Below are 25274 nucleotides of genomic sequence, written 5' to 3'. Positions count from 1 at the left end.
AGGAAGGGGAATGGGGAGGACGGGGAAGGGAGGGGAATGGGGAGGACGGGGAAGGGAGGGGAATGGGGAGGACGGGGAAGGGAGGGGAATGGGGAGGACGGGGAAGGGAGGGGAATGGGGAGGACGGGGAAGGGAGGGGAATGGGGAGGACGGGGAAGGGAGGGGAATGGGGAGGACGGGAAGGAAGGGGAATGGGGAAGGAAGGGGAATGGGGGGACGGGAAGGAAGGGGAATGGGGAGGACGGGGAAGGGAGGGGAATGGGGAGGACGGGGAAGGGAGGGGAATGGGGAGGACGGGGAAGGGAGGGGAATGGGGAGGACGGGAAGGGAGGGGAATGGGGGAGGACGGGGAATGGGGGAGGACGGGGAAGGGAGGGGAATGGGGGAGGACGGGGAAGGGAGGGGAATGGGGGAGGACGGGGAAGGGAGGGGAATGGGGGAGGACGGGGAAGGGAGGGGAATGGGGGAGGACGGGGAAGGAAGGGGAATGGGGGAGGACGGGGAAGGAAGGGGAATGGGGGAGGACGGGGAAGGAAGGGGAATGGGGGAGGACGGGGAAGGAAGGGGAATGGGGAGGACGGGAAGGAAGGGGAATGGGGAGGACGGGGAAGGAAGGGGAATGGGGAGGACTGGACGAAATCACATGAGGAATCGGCAATACATTTCCTTTTGGAGAGTTCTGTCTGTTTCTGAACCCATGCGATCTCTTGGAATGAAGCCCGTGGCCACCGAGTCCTTCACTAAGCCAGAATTAGGACCAGAGATGGTGTTTACATTCATAAAGTGTCTGGTAGTGATGAGCGGCAGGGGCCATATTCAGATTCGCAAAATTTGCATATTCGATATATTCGCGGCTGTTTTCGCATGTGCATAAGCACATGCAAAAATGACTGCGAATATATTGAATATGCGTGTGCGCATGCGAATACTATCTATCTCATATCTATCTATATTATCTATATTATCAATCTATCTCATATCTATCTATCTATATTATCTATCTATCTCATATCTATCTATATTATCTATCTCATATCTATCTATCTCATATCTATCTATCTATCTATCTCATATCTATCTATATTATCTATCTATCTCATATCTATCTATCTATATTATCTATCTATCTCATATCTATCTATCTATCTATCTCATATCTATCTATCTCATATCTATCTATCTATCTATCTCATATCTATCTATATTATCTATCTATCTCATATCTATCTATATTATCTATCCAAAGTCGATTTTTAGGCAGCACACCAGTTCAAGTAAAGTTTCTCAGAAAGGCAGTGTGATACTGCTGAAACGTTGTATCTGGATATGGGAAAATAAAACTGCACTTTACTTGAACTTGAACTGGTGTGCTGCCTAAAAATCTACTTTAGATATTCACTATACAGTCTGCGACTGGGACTGTCTACCTTGGCCTGCACCCACCTACTGTCTACCCCAGTGTGCTGGCTCCGTGCTTTGTTGTGTATCTATATTATCTATCTTATCTATATTATCTATCTATATTATCTCATATCTATCTATATTATCTATCTATATTATCTCATATATATCTATATTATCTATCTATATAACCAAAAAATAAGTTGGCCAGCACTATTGATTCCAAACTATTGTAAAGACCTGGCTTACAGGTGCAGGCTGCTGGGCTAAATATACAGCAACAGGAGAATACAGCAGCACACTGCTAGCACAAAGATATAGATAAAACATGAGTATATAGATAAAACATGAGTTTATAGATAGAACATGAAAAGCTATACAGCTGTAATGCAATAAACAAAAATATGAAACTATGAAATTATGAGGTACTTAGCTTGCAATTTGGCGGCCAAATAGCTTGGACCGTCCCACCACGGTAAGGTGACCTCATTCTGGGACGGACCCTACACTGTGTATATGCCTCTGTGTGAACAGTACAACAGGCATTGCAAGGTCTGAACCATCCAAGGCACCTTATATACACCTGATAGAGGTGGGTGGGGTGCAACAGCCAACATGGAGGTAGCCACTCCCCCGTACATATATTTAGCCCAGCAGCCTGCACCTGTAAGCCAGGTCTATACAATAGTTTGGAATCAATAGTGCTGGCCAACTTATTCTTTGGTTGTATTACACATATGGGGGAGTGGCTACCTCCATGTTGGCTCCTGCACCCCACCCACCTCTATTAGGTGTATATAAGGTGCCTTGGATGTTTCAGACCTTGCAATGTCTGTTGTACTGTTCACACAGAGGCATATACATAGTGTAGGGTCCGTCCCAGAATGAGGTCACCTTACCGTGGTGGGATGGTCCACGCTATTTGGCCGCCAAATTTTCAAGCTAAGTACCTCATAATTTCATAGTTTCATATTTTCATTTATTGCATTACAGCTGTATAGCTTTTCATGTTCTATCTATAAACTCATGTTTTATCTATATACTCATGTTGCATCTATATCTTTGTGCTAGCAGTGTGCTGCTGTATTCTCCTGTTGCTATCTATCTATCTATCTCATATCTATCTATCTATCTCTCATATCTGTCTCATATCTATCTATCTCATATCTATCTATCTCATATCTATATATCTATCTATCTCATATCTATCTATCTATCTGTCTATTCATCTCTCATATATTTATTTATCTATCTATCTCATATCTATCTATCTATCTCATATCAATCTATCTCATATCTATCTCATATATTTCTATCTATCTATCTCATGTCTATCTATCTCATATCTATCTATCTAATATATTTCTACCTCATATCTATCTATCTCATATCTATCTATCTCATATCAATCTATCTCATATCTATCTCATATCTATCTCATATATTTCTATCTATCTCATGTCTATCTATCTCATATCTATCTATCTAATATATTTCTACCTCATTTCTATCTATCTCATATCTATCTATCTATCTATCTATCTATCTATCTATCTATCTATCTATCTAGCAGTAGCAAACATAGCAGAATACAACCAAAAGATGCTTCGGAGGCACTCACTTAGAATGTAGAAAACCTCTTTCTTTATTTAATGGTTAGCAAAACATCACAAATGCTAGATAAAATCTTGGATGCCACAAATAAGGTTACAGACGTTTTGCGCCCCTTTCAGCGCTTCGTCAGACCTTGGTCTGACGAAGCGCAGAAAGGGGTGCGAAACGGCTGTAACCTCGTTGGTGTTATAAAAACTTGGATGCCACAAGCGAGGTTACAGCCATTTCATGCCACTTCCGGCGCCTCGTCAGACCATGCTCTGACGAAGCGCCGGAAGGGGCATGAAACGGCTGTAACCTAGAAAGCGTGATAAAAAAAATTAGACTACACAAACGAGGTTATAGATGTTGCACGCCCCTTCCTGCACTTCATCAGACCAAGATCCGGAAGGGGCATAAAGCAGCTGTAACCTCATTAGAGGTATAAAAACATGGATGCCACAAACGAGGTTACAGCCGTTTCACACCCCTTCTGGAGCTTTATCCAACCAAGGTCTGACGACGTGCCGGAAGGGGCGTGAAACGACTTAAACCTCGTTTGTGGCATCCAACTTTTTATCCAACATTTGTGATGTTACGCTAGCCATTAAATAAACAAAGAGTTATTCTACGTTCTCGGTGAGTGCTTCCAAAGCATCTCCTGGTTGTATTCTGCAACTAAGTCTAAATACTTCTTGGGATTCCCACAGCTGTTCCCGTACACCCCTAGATGAACATTATTTTTGCTCCAGGTTGGTAGATAATGGGGATTCCCAAATAATCAGTCGTACTTAAACAATAGGTCAACCTCCAACCCCACCTTCCGCTCAATTGGAGAATCCAAAAAGTTGAAAAAAATCTTTATCCCTATAGAGTCATGGGCATTATACATGAAGATTTTGCCTTAAAGGGCTACTCAGGTGGTAAACTTTTTTATTTTTATTTTTTGTAATCAACTGGTGCCAGAAAGTTAAACAGATTTGTAAGTTATTTCTATTAAAAAACATCTTAATCCTTCCAGTACTTATTAGCTGCTGAATACTACAGAGGAAATTCTTTTCTTTTTGGAACACAGAGACACCTCTGTCCATTTTAGGAACTGTCCAGAGCAGCATATGTTTTCTATGGGGATTTTCTCCTGCTCTGGACAGTTCCTAAAATGGACAGAGATGTCAGCGGAGAGCACTGTGCTTGTGATGTCAGCAGAGAGCTCTGTGTTCCAAAAAGAAAAGAATTTCCTATGTAGTATTCAGCAGCTAATAAGTACTGAAAGGATTAAGATTTTTTTAATAGTTAAGTAAAGTAATTTACAAATCGGTTTAACTTTCTGGCACCAGTTGATAAACAAAAAAATAAATAAATTGGAGTACCCCTTTACTCTGCTGCTCAGCGCTTGGAGCCGGTGCCAGGACACCATAGCCCCGCCCCCTCATGACGTCACGACCCGCACCCTCAATGCAAGTCTATGGGAGGGGGCGTGGCGGCTGCCACGCCCCCTCCCAAAGACTTGCATTGAGGGGCGGGGCGTGACATCATGAGGGGGCGGGGTTATGTCACGGGCTCCAGCGTTTGGAACAGCGTTTGGAACAGCGGAGTACCCCTTTAACCATAAAGCCATGATGGGTCTCCCATCCCAGGATTAGCTGTGATTTATCTACGTTCCGGAATCCGCGGTTACGGTCAGCGTCGAGATGTAACGTTTGATGAAGAATCCATTATAAATCCATCACTTTAGACTCGTAGACTCTGTGATGTTCCCTCCCAGACATAACCGTCTATTACTAAAGATAAGAGGCTACAAATCGCAACGCCGTCGGCGCGCTCTCCGTCACGTTAACAGCCTCGGCGTCAGTGCAAATATGTATTTATTGTGTCTATAGAGTTATGCAACTTTCTTTTTTTTTAAGTCTACCTGAAGACTAACGACTTCTAACGACACGTTCCGGATACAATAGCGCTGTGTAAAGCTTTATGGAAGCTTACGTTTTTTTGTTTATTTTTTTATTTATTTTTGGGGTGATGAAAAAATAGTTGCCATGACATCGTCCGTTCTTCTATATTTCGACTTATTTGTCTCTACGGGTAAAGAATTCCCACGTCCCAGAGAAGATTCGAATCCAATTCATTTACCGGCTTCACGCTTCAGCTCCCGAATGGCGGAACGCGCTCACAGTATATCGGCCGCGTATTAAATATACAGCGGGTATTGATCTATCATTTCTTTTTCATGAAAGTGCTAAATTATCCATAAATTGAGACGGCGGCGCGGGAGGTTATATTACCGGGTGATAATGCATTTTCGGTGGGGGGGAAATAGAAAAAATAAATAAAAATAAATACAACTAAAAATAAACACCGGAGGGTTTTTTTTTTTTTGTTTTCTCCTTTATTTTCATTTTTATTTTTTTATTATTATTATTATATATTTTTTTTTTTTTCTGCCGCTGAATTTGTTATTATGTCCTAAGACACAAAATAAATCTTTCATTCAGAGGCTGCAAGAAAAACTTTAGTAATAGGACGACGGGGAGAAGAGTTCTGGAGACTGGAATAAATAGACGGAGCGATAGAGGAGCGAAGACTCTACGTCTTCGCTCCTCTATCGCTCCGTCTATTTATTCCAGTCTCCAGAACTCTAGGGTTAAATGGGTACTACCGTGGAAAACTTTATTTTTTATTTTTATTTTTAAATCAACTGGTGCCAGAAAGTTAAACAGATTTGTAAATCCCTTCTATTAAAAAATCGGAATCCTTCCAGTACTTTTTAGGGGCTGTATACTAAAGAGAAATCCGAAAAAGAAATGCATTTCCTGTGATGTCCTGACCACAGTGCTCTCTGCTGACCTCTGCTGTCCATTTTAGGAACTGGAGAAAATCTCCATGGCAAACATATGCTTTTCTGGACAGTTCCTAAAATGGACAGCAGAGGTCAGCAGAGAGCATTGTGGTCATGATATCAGAAGAAATGCATTTCTTTTTTGGATTTCTCTTTAGTATACAGCCCCTAAAAAGTACTGGAAGGATTAAGATTTTTTAATAGAAGTAATTTACAAATCTGTTTAACTTTCTGGCACCAGTTGATTTAAAGAAAAAAGTTTTTCCAGGGGAGTACCCCTTTAATGTCCAAACTTGTACCCATTGGGGAACTCAGGGAACGCACTAGCCCACTAGAGTAGTGGAATATTCTATAAACAGTCACAATATTGGGCTCCAAAATCCAGCAGAAGGCAACCCAATTTGGAGATGTCTTTAAAACAAAACAGTTAGCACTAGGATCTCTTGGTTATGAGATGATTAAAGAAGGATTCCCCTTCAGCTTTATCTTTATATTTCTACTATCTCTATGGAATCAGTATATATAGTAGTTATACACCTCTCCTCCACCTCTATCTGTATACTGCTGCTGCTATATTTATGGAATCAGGATATATAGTAGTTATACACCTCCCCTCCAGCTCTATCTGTATACTGCTGCTGCTATATTTATGGAATCAGGATATGTAGTAGTTATACACTTCCCTCCCAGCTCCATCTATATACTGCTGCTATCTCTATGCGATGAGGATATATAGTAATAATACACCTACCCTCCAGCTCTATCTGTATACTGCTGCTGCTGTCTCTATTGGATCAGGATATATAGTAGTTATACACCTCCCTTCCCAGCTCCATCTGTATACTGCTGCTGCTATCACTATGGGATGAGATATATAGTAGTTATACACCTCCCCTCCAGCTCCATCGGTATACTGCTTCTATCTCTATTGCTTCAGGATATATAGTAGTTGTACACCACCCTTCCAAGCTCTACCTGTATACTGCTGCTACTATCTCTATAGGATCAGGATATATAGTAGCTATACATTTCCCCTTCAGCTCTGTCTGTATACTGCTGCTGCTATCTCTATAGGATCAGGATATATAGTAGTTACACACCTCCCCTCCAGCTCTATCTGTATACTGCTGCTGTTATCTCTATAGGATCAGGATATATATAGTAGTTACACACCTCCCCTCCAGCTGTCTGTATACTGCTGCTATCTCTATATTACCAGGATGTATAGTAGTTATACACCTCTCCTCCAGCTCTATCTGTATACTGCTGCTGCTATCTCTATAGAATCAGGATATACAATGCTCATCCAGTTCTGTATACACCTCCCGTGAGGCTGTGTTCACATACAAGATTTTTTTTCCGTGCTTTTGTGCCAATGTTTAATTTTTACCTAAATTTTGGAAATTTGTTGTAAAAATTGCGAAAATGCTGTAAAAGTGTGTGAACATAGTTTAAAAGACTTCAAATCTTCCTAAAGCATCTTAATGTTGATTATAGGCCAAATCACTTTTTCCTCATCGTAATGAATCAAAACTGCACATAATATGAACTGATCCTAGCCCAAAAATCAGTTCACCTGGGTGACCTTCAGCACAAGCAGTCTGATTAAATGCCCAGGTGTAGTGATGAGACTCCACACCCTCTCTCTGCAAAGCCAGAAGATTCATGGGAAATGTGGGCTGCATTACAAAAGCATTTCAGTGGTGGAATTGCAATATGTATGGCTGAAAACCCCATTCCTGCCACAACAGGTAAAACAGGTAAGCACAATGCATACACAATAACCTCTACATTATTCTCTAATAATAACCTTTACTGCACCATATAGTCACCCTATTGCCCTGCAATGTATGTACAGTACATTGGGTGAAGGGTGCACATTCACTGGGTCAGGAGCTGTGGTCGATGCATACTACATTGTTGCTTTCTTTCGGGCCCTTGAGCAGGGACTCCTATCTTTGAAAGGAGTCCCATCTATACCTTTGCGGCTTGGATTAAAATTATATATAGAAGTTTACAAAAATAATTTTATTACTGTAAACTGTTAATTAAAGCACAAATCTACGCGTTTCAGGCCCGGATTGTGCCCTTCTTCAGGACAAGGTGCATCATACCTTTATGTAGGTATGATGCACCTCCCAATCCGGGCCTGAAACGTGTAGATTTGTGCTTTGATAAAACAGTTTACAGTTATATACTTTTACATGTTATGGCCAGTGGATCCAGCGCTGTAAGAAGTTCCAGTTTTTACCTCCTATCCTTCTACTTTAAATTTTTGGAACTTTTTGGATTAACCTGTAGATTTATTCCTTCAATATTTTCTTTTTGACACTTAAAATGTTCCAAAAATTCCTTTTTTTCTTCTTCTTTAGACCAGAGATGAACACTGAACCTTAAGAATATTCACTTTCATCCTTTGAAGTCATCCGTGAGATTAAAGTTTGTTTCATAATGGAGACTACCTTGGCGTAGACTTGTAAGTGAATCGGGGACGTCCACTCCGAGGAGGCTCAAAGCCTTTATGGGGTTTGATCTTCCAGGATTCTCTTTGAAAGTTGAGGAAATCGAGATTCCTGGAGATCAGAAACTTTAAAGGGGTACTCCGCTGATTGACATTAGAATATTCGAAATGCAAATTTTTACAGCAAATATCGGCACTTCGCAATTTCGCGAATATTTAGAATATAGTGATATACATTCTTTATGACGAATATTCTTTATTTTTTTTGCAAATATTTATGCGAATATTGGCACTTCCAGACTGGACACTGATCCCTCCCTTCTTTTAGGTAAAAGATATAATTGCGCATGTGAACAATGCAAATTTCATTACGAATTTTCGCATGGGAAAAAAAAAAGACGGACATAGCGAATATGTGAATTTCGCGAACATAGGACGAATATTCATCCATATATTCGGGAAATATCGCAAATATGAATATGGCCCCTGCCACTCATTACTACTTGACATCTTATCCCCGATGAAAAAGATAGGGGATAAGAAGTCTGATCGTGAGCGTCCCGCTGCTAACCCCCCCCCCCCCCCCCCCCCCCCGGTATCTACCGCAGCACCCGATGTTCTAAACAAATGCTGGATTTCTGCTGCAGTGTTCGTGAAGTCACGGCCACGGCCCCTCGTGATATCGTCAGCTGACACGCCCCTCCCTGAGACATGAATGGAGGGGGTGTGGCTCGATGTCACAAGGGGCCGTTACATCACGATCACAGCCTCAGGCTCTGAGCGTTCTGACAAAAATGTTCAGAACGCTGGTGCACCGGAGTACCCCTTTAAAGGGGTACTCTGCCCCTAGACATCTTATCCCCTATCCAAAGGGTAGGAGATAAGATGTCTGATTGCGGGTGTCCCACCACTGGGGACCCCTCTGATCTTGGCTGCAGCACCCCGCTCGTGATGTCACGGCCATGCCCCCTCAATGCAAGTCTATGGGTGGGGGGCGTGATGGCCATCACGCCCCCTCCCATAGACTTGCATTGAGGGGGCATGGCCGTGACGTCACAAGCGGGGCACGGCCGTGCTACACCTGATGCTCCAAGCGAACGGTGGGTGCAGCAGGAAGATCACGGGATCCCCAGCGGTGGGACCCCCGCTATCAGACTTCTTATCCCCTATCCTTTGGATAGGATAAGATGTCTAGGGGCGGAGTACCCCTTTAAGGCATCACTTGTATTGCCTAGTATAGAATTCAGGATGATATCTTCAGATACCAAATACTGTGCAGTCCTGATTTGAATGGGACAATTCCAGGAATTGGGCATAAAAGGGGAGGAGTTCATCCATAACCTTTCCCAAAAAGTAGGTGTTTGGGGGGTGGTCCCCGCTGTTATCATGGTGGAGCTTGAATTTACTGAATACAACTCAAGTTAAGAGTAAAACTGATTCCGACATCTGCGAAGCATCTTATTCCAGGGCCGTTTTCCTAAAGTCTATAACCAAAGATATATTTTATCGGGCCTCAAATCAACAATCACCATGAAGCTTTCCATGTTAATACACACGGTTACACCATATATCCGGAGCTTGGTAACCCATCAATCCTTCTTATACTGAAGAGAACTGCAACTATTGAGCCATGAAATAAACATAGCCCATGATTAAGGGCTTCACTCTTCGAAACCTGTCAGGAAGTTTCGAGCCAAGTTTGTTTTTGCACGGTTGGATTTTATGAAGATTTAATAAAGAAGATATTTTTATATATTAGCGTTGGATATGGATTGATTTTATGGACCTATTGATGGGGCCACAACACTAACAACTGTTCCGAAATTATTAAAAGTGGTTGTGTGGAGCTGGTGGTATTTTACTTTCTTATAAGTATTGAGCCTCTGCCTCCTATTCGAGGATAGCAATGGCCATAGACCCTAATGCCCTTGGTCAACAATCAAACTGGGACCCAATGCCCTTGGTCCAAACTGAACATGGATCCCAAATCCCCTGGTTAACAATGAACATGGCCCCCAATGCCCTTGGTTCACAATGAACATTACACCCAATTCCCTTGGTTCACAATAAACATGGCCCCCAATGCCCTTTGTTTACAATGAACATGGCCCCCAAAGCCCTTGGTCCACAAAGAAAATTGCACCAAATGCCCTTTGTTTACAATGAACATGGCCCCCAATAACCTTGGTCCACGATGAACATTGCACCCTATGCCCTTTGTTTACAATGAACATGGCCCCCAATGCCCTTTGTTTACAATAAACATTGCACCCAATGCCCTTTGTTTACAATGAACATGGCCCCCAATGCCCTTGGTCCACAATGAACATTGCACCCTATGCCCTTTGTTTACAATGAACATGGCCCCCAATGCCCTTTGTTTACAATGAATATAGCCCCCAATGCCCTTTGTTTACAATGAACATGGCCCCCAATGCCCTTGGTTCACAATAAACATGGCCCCCAATGCCCTTGGTCCACGATGAACATGGCCCCCAATGCCCTTGGTTTACAATGAACATGGCCCCCAATGCCTTTGGTCCACAATGAACATTGCACCCAATTCCCTTGCTTCACAATAAACATGGCCCCCAATGCCCTTTGTTTACATTGAACATGGCCCCCAATGCCCTTTGTTTACAATGATCATGGCCCCCAATGCCCTTTGTTTACAATGAACATGGCCCCCAATGCCCTTGGTCCACAATGAGCATGGCACCCAATTCTCTTGGTCCACATTGCCCATAGTCCACAATGCTCTTGAGCCACAAAGTACCACAGTGCTTATGCTCCAATGACCAGGAGTCCTGGCAGTGTTGCACTTTTTTAGACAAGGCTATACAGAACTATGGAAGTACTTCAGGACCACTGGGTAAAAAAAACTAAAAACTCATAACTATATTGGCGGGACACCAGAGGAGGGATCTCTACTGATCCATAATCATAGTCCGGTTGTCTCCAACCAGTGGCTCTACAGCTTTAACTCTCATACTGGGAGCCACTGTTTCAGGAACACTGTCACAGTCCTTGTGTAGTCCATAAAAATTTAATTTGATGGCTCCTGATTTCAGGTCTATTGTCTATTGCAGTGACCCTATAACCCGACATTCATCTGAAGATGTTAAAGGGATGCTCCAGTTGAATTTTTTGTTGTTGTTGTAAATCAACTGGTGCCAAAGTTAAACAGATTTGTAAATGACTTCTATAAAAAAAAAAAGATTTACCCTTCCAGTACTTATTAGCAGCTGTATGCTACAGAGGAAATTATTTTCTTTTTGAATTTCTCTTTTTGTCTTGTCCACAGTGCTCTCTGCTGACACCTGATGCCCGTATCAGGAACTGTCAAGAGCAGGGAAAAAATCCCCATAGCAAACCTATGCTGCTCTGGACAGTTCCTGACACGGACAGAGGTGTCAGCAGAGAGCACTGGGGACAAGACAAAAAAGAAATTCAAAAAGAAAAGAATTTCCTCTGTAATATACAGCTGCTAATAAGTACTGAAAGAATTGAGATTTTTTTAAATAGAAGACATTTACAAATCTGTTTAACTTTCTGGTACCAGTTCATTTAAAAAAAAGAAAAAAAAAAAGTTTTCCAACAGAGTACCCCTTTAAGGGGAACCCTGCAGCTTTGCAAAAAAATATTTGAACATCTGTTATCAGAATACTGTACCGTAATACCCACCCAGTACACAACATAGTATACCATATCCCAGTCTTTTCCAACCAGTGTGCCTCCAGCTGTTGCAAAACTACAACTCCCAGCATGCCCGGACAGCCTTCGGCTGTCCAGGCATGCTGGGAGTTGTAGTTTTTAAACAGCTGGAGGCACACTGGTTTGGAAAGACTGCCATATCCATTATATTACAGCTATGTACAGAGTGATAGAAAGGAGTCAAGTCCTGGGAAAAAGAGTATGGGAACTCACCCAAGATTTCCACTTAAAGGGGAACTCCGGTGGAAAACATTTTTTTTTTTTTAAATCAACTGATGCCAGAAAGTTAAACACATTTGTAAATGACTTCTATTGAAAAATATTTATCCTTCCAGTACTTATTAGCAGCTGTATGCTACAGAGGAAATTCATTATTATTATTTTTTTCTTTTTTGTATTGTCCACAGTGCTCTCTGCTGACATCTCTGTCCATTCTAGGAATTATCCAGAGCAGAATAGGTTTGCTATGGGGATTTGCTCCTACTCTGGACAGTTCCTGATATGGACAAAGGTGTCAGCAGAGAGCACTGTGGTCAGACGGAAAGGAAATTCAAAAAGAAAAGAATTTCCTCTGGAACCTACAGCAGCTGATAAGTACTGGAAGGGTTAAGATTTGTAATAAAAGATTTGTCATTTACAAATCTGTATAACTTTCTGGCACCAGTTGATAAGAAAAAAATGATAATCAGTGGAGTACCCCTTTAAGGACTGGTCCATTAGGACTCCTGCAAATGGGAACAGTGTTCCTGCTGTGGAAAAAGTGCAGGAACTCCATTTCCATGCGTTCCTGCAGGAAATGAGCCCTGGGTATAGATCAGTGTTTTCCAACCAGGGTGCCTCCAGATGTTGCAAAACTACCACTCCCAGCATGCTAGAAGTTGTAGTTTTGCAACATCTGGAGGCACACTGGTTGGGGAAGACTGCCATATCCAGTATATTACAGCAGAGCCATAGGATTGGATATGAAGTGTTTGGTTGGGATACATAGACTTCATGAATGATCATGATACATGGCTAATATATGCAGTTATGTACAGGGGTCAAGTCCTGGGAAAAAGAGTACTCCCTCCGTCTGGAGAAAAAAAAGTTTAGTCTCAAGGGGCGACACGCCTTCTTTACCGTGAGGACTGTGAATTTATGGAACGGTCTACCTCAGGAACTGGTCACAGCAGGAACAATTAACAGCTTTAAAACAGGATTAGATACATTCCTGGAACAAAATAAGATTAATGCTTATGAAGAAATATAAAATCTCATCCCTTCCCCAATATCGCGCCACACCCCTACCCCTTAATTCCCTGGTTGAACTTGATGGACATATGTCTTTTTTCGACCGTACTAACTATGTAACTATGTAACTATGTAACTCACCCAAGATTTCCACTTAAAGGGGAACTCCCCTGGAAATTATTATTATTATTTTTTTTTTTTTTAAATCAACTGATGCCAGAAAGTGAAAAAGATTTGTAAATTATTTCTATTAAAAAATCTTAATCCTTCCAGTAATTATCAGCTGCTATATGCTCCACAGGAAGTCCCTTCCTTTTTGAATTATTTTTTTTCTGTCTGACCACAGTGCTCTCTGCTGACACCTCTGTCCATATCAGTAACTGTCCAGAGCAGCATAGGTTTGCTATGGGGATTTGCTCCTACTCTGGACAGTTCCTGATATGGACAGAGGTGTCAGCAGAGAGCACTCTGGTCAGACAGAAAGGAAATTCAAAAAGAAAACAATTTCCTCTGGAACCTACAGCAGCTGATAAGTACTGGAAGGGTTACAATTTTTAATAGAAGTAATTTACAAATCTGTATAACTTTCTCGCACCAGTTGATTAAAAAATAATAATAAGGTTTTTCAGTGGAGTACACATTTAAAGGGGTACTCCCGTGGAAAACTTTTATTTTTATTTTTAAATCAACTGGTGCCAGAAAGTTAAACAGATTTGTAAATTACTTCTATAAAAACATCTTTATCCTTCCACTACTTTTTAGGGGCTGTATACTAAAGAGAAATCCAAAAAGAAATGCATTTCCTGTGATGTCCTGACCACAGTGCTCTCTGCTGACCTCTGCTGTCCATTTTAGGAATTGTCCAGAGAAGCATATGTTTGCTATGGGGATTTTCTCCAGTTCCTAAAATGGACAGCAGAGGTCAGCAGAGAGCACTGTGGTCAGGACATCACAGGAAATGCATTTCTTTTTGGATTTCTCTTTAGTATACAGCCCTTAAAAAGTACTGGAAGGATTAAGATTTTTTTTAATAGAAGTGATTTACAAATCTGTTTAACTTTTTGGCACCAGTTGATTTAGAAAAAAAAAAAAGTTTTCCACCGGAGTACCCCTTTAAGAACTGGTCCTGCATGACACCTCCTAATGGGAACAGTGTTTCTGCTGTGGAAAAAGTGCAGGAACTCCATTCCCATGCGTTACTGAAGGACTTGAGCCCTGGGTATAGATAGTGTTTTCCAACCAGAGTGCCTCCAGATGTTGCAAAACTACAACTCCCAGCCTTCGGCTGTCCAGGCATGCTGGGAGTTGTAGTCTTGCCACAGCTGGAGGCACCCTCGTTGGGAAACACCTAACCATACGTTTTAAGTTGGCTGACGAAAAGGAGTTTGGATAATATTCAATATATTGACTATAAGATGTATCAATCCCAACAACAACGACTCCACCACCAACACCAGCACTGGCACCACCATTGACACCACCGCCGGCACGACCATCAACACCAGCCCCGAGGCCGCCACCTCTGCGTTCACGCTTGCTCATCAAGTTGCAGTGAAGTCACCACAGCTGCGGTTCAGTGCACACACAAGGCTGGAGCGCGGCTCAATGTGTTAATGATCTGCTACGGCAGTGTTTCCCAACCAGGGTGCCTCCAGCTGTGGCCAAACTACAACTCCCAGCATGCCCGGACAGCCTTAGGCTGTCCGGGCATGTTAGGAGTTGGAGTTTGGCCACAGCTGGAGGCACCCTGGTTGGGAAACACTGCGCTATGTGGCACAAGTTGATAAAGTACTTAAGGCATCAGCGTCACCAACATGGTCCTTAAAGGGGCTTACACATCTCCCACAATACAGGACCATTAACAGGACCTGTTTGCAGCACCTCATGGGTTAACATAGGCCCCTTTTACACCACAGGTATCATCCTGTTTTTTTACTGTCGTTATTTTACAATAACGGATGAAAAAAAAACAAAAAAACAAAACAAAAAAAATAACGGATGCAATAACCGGTAATAACGGATGATAACTGATGACCATCATCCGTTATTTATAATGTTATTTTTATTTTTTTCTTAAAAAACCTGATATTGTTCATCCGTTAGCATCCGTTATTACCAGTTACATCCGTTTTTTTTAAATCAGGTTTTTAACCCTTTTTTTTATAAAGCCGTACTGAGCATGCTCAGTACAAAAAACGGATCTTAAAAAACCTGACAATAACTGATGATAACGGATGTTTTTTATTTTTTATTTATTTATTTTTTTAAAATTTTGAACATCCGGTTCCCATAGATTTCAATGTAAAATTTTAACGTTTCTCGCCATTTTTTTTTTTTTTGCCGGACCAACGATTAGTGCATGCACCGTCTTTTGTGCTGGTGAAAATAACGGACATTAGTTAAAAAAAAAAATATATATAACAATGTGCCCGATGCAAAAGGATGTTTAAAAAATCCCGTTGGCATAAATGGGACTTTTTGACGCCCGTTTTCAGGACTTTTTGCCAGGACTTTTTTTTTTTTTTTACAGGATGATACCTGTAGTGTGAACGGGGCCTTAGCATGTGATTTATCCTTTCAGTCTTAACATGACGCACTTCGCAACCTCCAAGGACCTGACCTGAGAAGGAGAAGAAGCTTAATGCATTGTGCAGGCAACTAAAGGGTTAACAAAGGCAGAATGCTGCAGTGCTCCCTCGCACTGTCCGCTGTGTATTTCAGTGTTACTGCAGCCGGCGATGACATGCAGCGAGCTCTAGTGAAGTCGATGGGGCAGGCTTGTATGTTCTTCACGTAGGGCTCTGCAGACCTCATGGCACGGACCCTTCTCTACTAGTAGGATCTTTCTTCAAGGATACCGCAGCCAAGTCTATAGGCTCCTAAACACGTACGCGAGAGCTACGAGGTGTCAGCAAATCCCTACGTGGTAGAACGACACGCTCCCAGGAACACAACGCATAGCGCTACCGTGCCAGCTCCTCTTACGTAAGACATGATCTACCAACCCAATCCATGCCTACCCCTCAACAGACATGGACCCACCATAGCCTAGGAGCCACCAAAACAAGTCCTGCACTCTTCGGGGCTTAACCCCCTCTTTGCCACCAGGATGGCTGCAATGTGGCTACAGTACGGAGGGATGGATGTAGCTGGCAACGAACACGTGAGGAACCTTCGATCATCCTCACATGATTAGATGAGTCGATGGAGAAGCATTAAAGGCAAGGTAGACGTTGCAAAATACGGATAGAAGGCATAGGGGGATGTGAGGCGTCTGGGGATGGTACAACCATTGCACAAACCTTATAACCAGGAGAGATCATATGAGGAACTCTAAGGGACTTCGATGGGTTCTAAAGGAGGCAGAAGACGCCAGGAGACCTTAGTGGTTGGCACCTCCATCCAGCTCCTTGTAAGAATCAAGTAGCATGAAACGTGTCACCATTAGAAGAAGAAAGAGCCATAGAAGAACCATACGTTTGGTTGGAATACATAGACTTTATATTAGGCTAATATACGCAGTTATGTACAGGGGTCAAGTCCTGAGAAAAAGAGTATGGAAACTCACCCCAGATTTCCACTTAAGGACTGGTACTGCTAATGGGAACAGTGTTACTGCTGTGGAAAAAGTGCAGGAACTCCATTGCCATGCGTTCCCGCAGGACGTGAGCCCTGGGTATAGATCAGTGTTTCCCAACCAGGGTGCCTTTAGATGTTGCAAAATTACAACTAGCATGGGAGTTGTAGTCTTGCAACAGCTGGAGGCACCCTGGTTGGGAAACACTGGTATAGATGGACACCTAACCATACAGTATACAGGACTATGGTCACATTACAGTCATAAATGGATGGATGAACTTCCGTGTAGTCGTATCCTTGGCACCAGTACTGGTTTTACCATGATCCCTTGTAACCAGGAGAGATCATATGAGGAACTCTAAGGGACGTCAATGGGTTTTAAAGGAGGCAGAAGACACCTGGAGACCTTAGTGGTGGGCACCTCCATCCAGCTCCTTGTAAGAATCAAGTAGCGTGAAACATGTCACCATTAGAAGAAGAAAGAGCCATAGAAGAACCATAGGTTGGAATATATAGACTTTATGAATGATCATGATACATGGCTAATATACGCAGGGGTCAAGTCCTGGGAAAAAGAGTATGGAAACTCACCCAAGATTTCCACTTAATGACTGTTCCTGCTAATGGGAACAGTGTTTCTGCTGTGGAAAAAGTGCAGGAACTCCATTCCCATGCGTTCCTGCAGGACCTGAGCCTTGGGTATAGATCAGTGTTTCCCAACCAGCGTGCCTCCAGCTGTTGCAAAACTACAACTCCTAGCATGCCTGGACAGCCTTCGGCTGTCCAGGCATGCTGGGAGTTGTAGTCTTGCAACAGCTGGAGGCACGCTGGTTGGGAAACACTGTTATAGATGGACACCTAACCATACTGTAGACAGGACTATGGTCACATTACAGTCATAAATGGACAGATTAACTTCCGTGTAGTCGTATCCTTGGCACCAGTGCTGGTTTTCCCATGATCCCTTAGGAGACCATAACCATAGGAGATCATATGAGGAACTCTAAGGGTTAAGCTGGGTTCACACCACGTTTTTGCAATACAGTTCCCATGTTACCCATACATTTTCAATTAGAAAACCGTACGGAACCATATTAAAAACCGTATGCATTGACTCTCCATTGAAAACCGTACGCCCAAAAAAATGAATCCGGTTGTGTCCGTTTTGCATCCTGTACGTTTGTTTTTTATTTATTTTTTGTTTTTTTCCCCGTACCCAAACCCAGTTTTTGGTCCGGGTGAAAAAAAAAACATATTAAAACTGTACATGGGAGTCAATGGGAACCGTACAGAACCGTATGTACGTACGGTTCCATCCGGTTTTCCCCATACAGTTTTTTTTTCTTGAAATTTCAATCAAACCATAAAAACTTTATTTATAATAGAGTGAAAAGTTAAAAATGTATACAGGTTTTATTTAATTTTTTTCTTAAAAAAGGATGCGACCGGACATCATGTTTTTTTTTAAAACCGTATACGGGTTAAAATTTGTACACCCGTTTTGAGACAGTTTAGTCCGGTTTTGAGGAATCCGTTTTTCATCAGAAACCTGATGAGGAAACTGTATTGCAAAAACGTGGTGTGAACCCAGCCATAAGGAGGTAGAAGACGCCTGGAGACCTTAGTGGTCGGCACCTCCATCCAGCTCCTTGTAGGAATCAAGTAGCGTGAAACATGTCAACATTAGAAGAAGAAGAAGAAGAAACAGGGCAGAGCGCCCCCTACCTGAGTACAGCTGTATCCCCTTGCCGGACGGTGATGTTATCCGTGCTTCGGCTAAAATCCACGCTGCGGACAGGCAGTCCTGTAGGGAGAAGGCAAAGGAGTCTTAGAAGCAGGAGAGGCAACTGTTTCCTGTCAGCTTGTAACCTCCAAACCATGGTCGCACCACCACTTCACAATCACAAAGGCGAAAAAAAACGAAAAATCCCCCAAAAAAAGAAAAAAAGCAACAACAACAACAAATTTTATAGAAACACTTCCAAAATCTCCAGAAAGAACTTGCTCCAAAAAACAAAAGACGGATGAAAAAAATGATAATAAACCCTGAAAAAATATGTTTTCCTCCAAAAAATTAATAATTCAGTTTCTTTTAATCCCACGGTTAAAGGTTGATCAATTCCAAAGGGTCAGAGGAGGAGACCAAGATCTTCTGGCAGTTTCCCCCCTCTCTCAAAGTGTTAGAAGAAGAAGAAGAGAGATTGTAGGGAGGAGGAGGTCGGATTCTGCAGTTTTGAGAATTATTATTTTGGGGAATTATTATTTTTTGTTTTTGTAATTCTTTCGTAAAAAAGGACGATCCCAAAAAAAAAAAAGGAGGAATTCTTCCAGCCACAACAATCCCAGAGTTACAAGTAGCAGGAGCAGAGCGGAGGGATGTGCTGCTGCTGCTGCTAGGACTGAGATTGTGTACACAAGGTTCCTTCACTAACCCACTTTCCCAAGCTCGCAGAGAGATGGATGGAGAGCGAAGGGAAGGGAGGGGGGTGGAGGCGGATCTCAATACCAAGAGCAGAAACCTGCCTGGATTGTACGGGGAAGAACACTCCATCCGGGTTTTCGCTCACAATAAACCCCCCCCCCATAAACCCCCCCGTCCCCCCGTCACCAGTTAATCGGAAAACACTGGTTTTCCCACTGGGAATTGCAACGTCGGAGACACTTGTGCCTCGCACGTTTTTTTCCCAGGGTGTTGCTTACGGTTGGCGGCACTGTGCAGGCGTAGTAGAGCCGAGTTCGGTGCATGGTGATAGCTCCTTCAACCGGGATGATGCAGTAGGGTTTACCTGCAGTCCTATGTAAAAGCAAATAGGAGCATTGGGCCGGATTACAAACCCAGCTCTGCTATACCAGCGTTTTCCAAACAGTGTGTCTTCAGCTGTTGTAAAAATTACAACTTCCAGCATGCCCGTACAGCCAAAGGCTGTCCGGACATGCTGGGAGTTGTAGTTTTGCAACAGCTGGAGACACATTGGTTTTTACAATGGGATCGCAACGTAGGAGTTCGGTGCTTTGTGATAACTCCTTCAACCGGGATGATGCAGTAGAGTTTACCTGCAGTCCTATGTAAAAGCAAATAGGAGCATTGGGCCGGATTACAAACCCAGCTCTGCTATACCAGTGTTTTCCAAACAGTGTGCCTTCAGCTGTTGTAAAAACTACAACTCCCAGCATGCCCGGACAGCCAAAGGCTGTCCGGGCATGCTGGGAGTTGTAGTTTTGCAACAGCTGGAGACACATTGGTATTTCCAATGGGATCGCAACCGTAGGAGTTCGGTGCATTGTGATAATTTCTTCAACCGGGATGATGCAGTAGGGTTTACCTGCAGTCCTATGTAAAAGCAAATAAGAGCATAGGGCCGGATTACAAACCCTGCCCTGCTATACCAGTGTTTTCCAAACTGTGTGCCTCCAGCTGTTGTAAAAACTACAACTCCCAGCATGCCCGGACAGCCAAAGGCTGTCCGGGCATGCTGGGAGTTGTAGTTTTGCAACAGCTGGAGACACATTGGTTTTTCCAATGGGATCGCAACGTCGTATACACTTGTGCCTCGCACGTTTTTTCCCCCCCAGGGTGTTGTTTACGGTCGGCGGCGCTGCGCAGGTGTAGTAGAGCCGAGGTCGGTGCATGGTGATAACTCCTTGTACTAGGATGATGTGGTAGGTTCACACGTATGCAGATTTGATGCTGCAGATTTTAATGTAAACCAAATGACTGAGCACAGCTTCTAATCTGCACATCAAATCTGCGCAGGATCCTGTACGTGTGAACTTACCCTTTATGCAGCCCTACGGTAAAACAAATAATGTATCAAGGAGCATTGTGCCAGGTGACAAACACAGCTCTGCTGCACTGTCTGTGATAACTCTCTGCGTTAAGATCGTGCAGTAAGTAAAAGAAAAATACTTAAAGGGGTACTCCGGTGGAAAACTTTTTTTTTTTTTAAATTCAACTGGTGCCAGAAAGTTAAACAGATTTGTAAATTACTTCTATTAAAAAAATCTTAATCCTTCCAGTACTTATTAGCTGCTGAATACTACTGAGGACATTCTTTTCTTTTTGGAACACAGAGCTCTCTGCTGACATCACGAGCACAGTGCTCTCTGCTGACACCTCTGTCCATTTTAAGAACTGTCCCGAGTAGGAGAAAATCCCCATAGCAAACATAGGCTGTTCGTGGACAGTTCCTAAAATGGACAGAGATGTCAGCAGAGAGCTCTGTGTTCCAAAAAGAAAATCATTTCCTCAGTAGTATTCAGCAGCTAATAAGTACAGGAAGGATTAAGATTTTTTGATAGAAGTAATTTACAAATCGGTTTAACTTTCTGGCACCAGTTGATTTAAAAAATAAATAAATAAATAAATAAAAAAGAGTTTTCCACCGGAGTACCCCTTTAAGGTTACGGTTCTACGTCGCATATATGCAGCGTATTGTTCTGGGTGTACTGTGTATTCTCCTACCAGTTGAGATCCATGGGTAGCAAAATCCACTGTAGACAATATGCTGTGTATACGCTACGTGGGACTGTACCTTTAAGGAGCATTGTGTCAGATGACAAACCCAGCTCTACTATACCAGTGTTTCCCAAACAGTGCATCTTCAGCTGTTGCAAAACTACAACTCCCAGCATGCCCGGACAGCCTTTAAGTTTTCTCTCACAACCCCCCCTTTACACCAGGTCATCAGAAAACACTGGTTTTTCCAATGGGTGTCGCAACGTCAGAGACACTTTTGCCTCGCGCTTTATTCCCAGGGTGTTGTTTACGGTCGGCGGCGCTGCGCAGGAGTAGCAGAGCTGAGGTCGGTGCATTCAAGGTTCAAGGAGATGATGCGATAGGTTTACCTGCAGTCCTATGTAAAAACAAATAATGTACCAAGGTGCGTGCAGTAAGTAGGGTTCACATGCAGTCCTAAGTAAAAAAACAAAAACAAACAAAAAAAATAATGTTTTAAGTAGCATTGTGCCAGATGACAAACTCAGCCCTGCTATACCAGTGTTTTCCTTTAGCTGTCCAGGCATGCTGGGAGTTGTAGTTTTGCAACAGCTGGAGACACACTGTTTGGGAAACACGGTGCTATACTGTCTGTGGACTGCGATGGCTTTCTCACTTAAAGGGGTACTCCACTGGAAAACATTTAATTTATTTTTATTTTTAAATCAACTGGTGACAGAAAGTTAAACCGATTTGTAAATTACTTCTATTTAAAAATCTTAATCCTTCCAGTACTTATCAGCTGCTATATGTTCCAAAGGAATTTCCTTTCTGTCTGGCCACAGTGCTCTCTGCTGACACCTCTGTCCATTTTGGGAACTGTCCAGAATAGGAGCAAATCCCCATAGCAAACATATGCTGCTTGGGACAGTTCCTAAAATGGACAGAGGTGTCAGCAGAGAGCACTGTGGTCAGACCTACCAACTGAAGGTAGGGCGTAAACGTCCGTTCTAATCTATTTAATGAAAGTTATGTTTTATTAGGGTTATACAGATGTAATAGTGCCATTTGGGCACCTTGAGTTTTGGTGTTAGTCACCTTTCTCTAATAAGGGTATTTTTGTCGGTTCTTCTCCTTGCGCTTGGCCGGCCAATCCTGAGCCTCCACTATCGAAAAGCTCCATCCAACAGGGCATCCAGGGTATGAATTTGGGCTGTTTCCTATCCTGAACTTCAAGAATCCAAGATGGCCACAAGCACATGTCCAGACTCCTCCTTCATCAGGTCAAGTCACTGCTCAGTTAATTTGCTTGTGCAATTTGCCATCTACTGGACACTTCATGTAATTGCAAGACAATATCACAACAGTAATCCCAGGGGGTTACACAAGTTTTATCCTCCAGTCACCTCCAGAGCTGTAGGCTTTACACCTCACCTGCTGGGTTAGTGTCTGTACAGAGCTTGCTCTACAGCAGTGGTCTTCAACCTGTGGACCTCCAGATGTTGCAAAACTACAACTCCCAGCATGCCCGGACAGCCGTTGGCTGTCCGGGCATGCTGGGAGTTGTAGTTTTGCAACATCTGGAGGTCCGCAGTTTGAGGACCACTGCTCTACAGTGTTGCACTCTGGGAACTGTAGTCTATGGATGAGGCCCTGCAGAATCATCTTTCCTATCCCCAAAACATCCCATAATGCATTGCAGCCGGGCTTTACTAATGTGTCTGTTGATAAATTTTTCGCTTATTTTTAGTAGCAGCTCTGGAGGTGACTGGAGTAGAAGACATTATGTAATGTAGGATGAGCAGAAAGTTATTTGTTATTCAATATGTGAATGATACAGTCATTAGTGTTGAGCACGAATATTCGCAATGCAAATTTTTTGCGCAATTTTGCCAATATTTAGAATATAGTGCTATATATTCGTAATGAGGGAAGTTTAGTTTTTTGTGTTTTTCTCACATGCAAATTTTCCATGCGAATTTTCGCATGGGAAAAAAAGGGAACGAACACAGCGAATAGGCGAATTTAACGAACATAGGACCGATATTCATCAATATATTCGCAAAATATCACGAATTCGAATATGGCCCCTGCTGCTCATCACTAACACTCGTGTGACCATGTGATACCTATGTAGTAGACAAATATTAATCCGCCATCTACTGGACACTTCATGTAATTGCAGGGCAATAGCACAACAGTAATCCCAGGGGGTTACACAAGTTTTATCCTCCAGTCACCTCCAGAGCTGTAGGCTTTACACCTCACCTGCTGGGTTAGTGTCTGTACAGAGCTTTCTCTACAGTGTTGCACTCTGGGAACTGTAGTTTATGGATGAGGCCCTGCACAATCATCTTTCCTATCCCCAAAACATCCCACAATGCATTGCAGCCGGGCTTTACTAATGTGTCTGTTGATAAATTTTTCACTTATTTTTAGTAGCAGCAGAATTTTGAATGCAGCTCTGGAGGTGACTGGAGTAGAAGATATTATGTAATGTAGGATGAGCAGAAAGTTATTTGTTATTCAATATGTGAATGATACAGTCATTAGTGTTGAGCACGAATATTCGTAATGCGAATTTTTAGCGCAATTTTGCGAATATTTAGAATATAGTGCTATATATTCGTAATGAGGGAAGTTAGTTTTTTTGTGTTTTTTCACATGCAAATTTTTATGCAAATTTTAGAACGGGAAAAAAAGTGAACGAACACAGCGAATAGGCGAATTTCGCACAAAATATCACGAATTCGAATATGGCCCCTGCTGCTCATCACTAACACTCGTGTGACCATGTGATACCAATGTAGTAGACAAATATTCATGGGGGGTGGAGGGGGGGACAGACGACACTTATGTCGGGGTCAAGCAACCTGACCCCTGACCTCTGCCCTGACAAATGGATGAACCCAGTGACAATTGAACAATCCTTAACCCTCCTCTTCTGTTACCCTGGATGAAAAGATGTCTGCTCTTTAAGTTTCCACGGTAACAGCTTCTTTTGTGCCGCCCCCCCCCCCCCCCCCCCCGATCCTCGGTTTAGACAGATAAAAGTAACAGTTGCCCGGTCCAAGAATGCGTGAAAACAGGCGAAACCATAAAAGAGAGCGATATCCGAGCGTAACAATATAAGGCGGCATTCACACCACGTTTTTGCAATACAGTTCCTGATCAGGTTTTTGATGAAAAACTGATTCCTCAAAACCGGACTAAACTGTATCAAAACGTGTGTACAAATTTTAACCCGTATACGGTTAAAGGGGTAACTTTTTTTTTTTTTTTTAAATGAACTGGCGCCAAAAAGTTAAACAGATTTGTAAATGACTTCTATTAAAAATATTAATCCTTTCAGTACTTTTTAGCAGCTGTATGCTACAGAGGAAATGCTTTACTTTTTGAATTTCGTTTTTGTCTTGTCCACAGTGCTCTCTGCTGACACCTCTGTCCGTGTCAGGAACTGTCCAGAGCAGCATAGGTTTGCTATGGAGATTTTCTCCTGCTCTGGACAGTTCCTGATACGGGCATCAGGTGTCAGCAGAGAGCACTGTGGACAAGACAAAAAAGAAATTAAAAAAGAAAAGAATTTCTTCAGTAGCATACAGCTGCTAAAAAGTACTGGAAGGGTTAAGATTTTTTTTAATAGAAGTAATTTACAAATATATGTTTAACTTTCTGGCGCCAGTTAATTTCGAAAAAAAAAAAGTTTTCCACCGGAGTACCCCTTTAAAAACCGTATACAGTTTGAAAAATTATGTCCGGTTGCATCCGTTTTTTAAGAAAAAAATATGTTTTAACTTTTCACTCCATTATGAATAAAGTTTCACTTGTTTGATTGATATCCCCCCCCCCTAAAAAAAAAAATAATAAAAATAAAAAACTGTGCAAAGTCAAAAACCGTATGGTGCAAACTGGATGCAACTGTACGCAAATACGGTTCTCTACGGTTCCCATTGACTCCCATAAAAAACTAGTGTATACGGTTTAACATGGTTTTTCCCCCGAGCCAAAAACTGTGGTAGGCTATG

General features: G+C 42.5%; 1 protein-coding gene across 2 annotated transcripts in view; it reads right to left on the bottom strand.

The window, feature by feature from the left end:
* The window catches only part of LSAMP (limbic system associated membrane protein), an 838713-nt gene extending 819484 nt beyond the window's left edge, over positions 1-19229 (bottom strand). The window contains exon 1 of one of the 2 annotated variants that reach the window (XM_056559912.1): positions 18540-19229. In XM_056559912.1, coding sequence (XP_056415887.1) covers positions 18540-18694 — 155 coding nt within the window. In that variant the 5' untranslated portion in view covers positions 18695-19229. The remainder of the gene's footprint in view (positions 1-18539) is intronic. The other variant, XM_056559913.1, reaches the window with a different exon arrangement.
* Positions 19230-25274: the final 6045 nt, after the last annotated feature.

This window comes from Hyla sarda, chromosome 2, assembly GCF_029499605.1.
Source record: "Hyla sarda isolate aHylSar1 chromosome 2, aHylSar1.hap1, whole genome shotgun sequence".
NCBI classification, from domain to species: domain Eukaryota; kingdom Metazoa; phylum Chordata; class Amphibia; order Anura; family Hylidae; genus Hyla; species Hyla sarda.
Note: the sequence above shows the minus strand (reverse complement) of the source record. Positions and strands in the feature narration are given on the sequence as shown.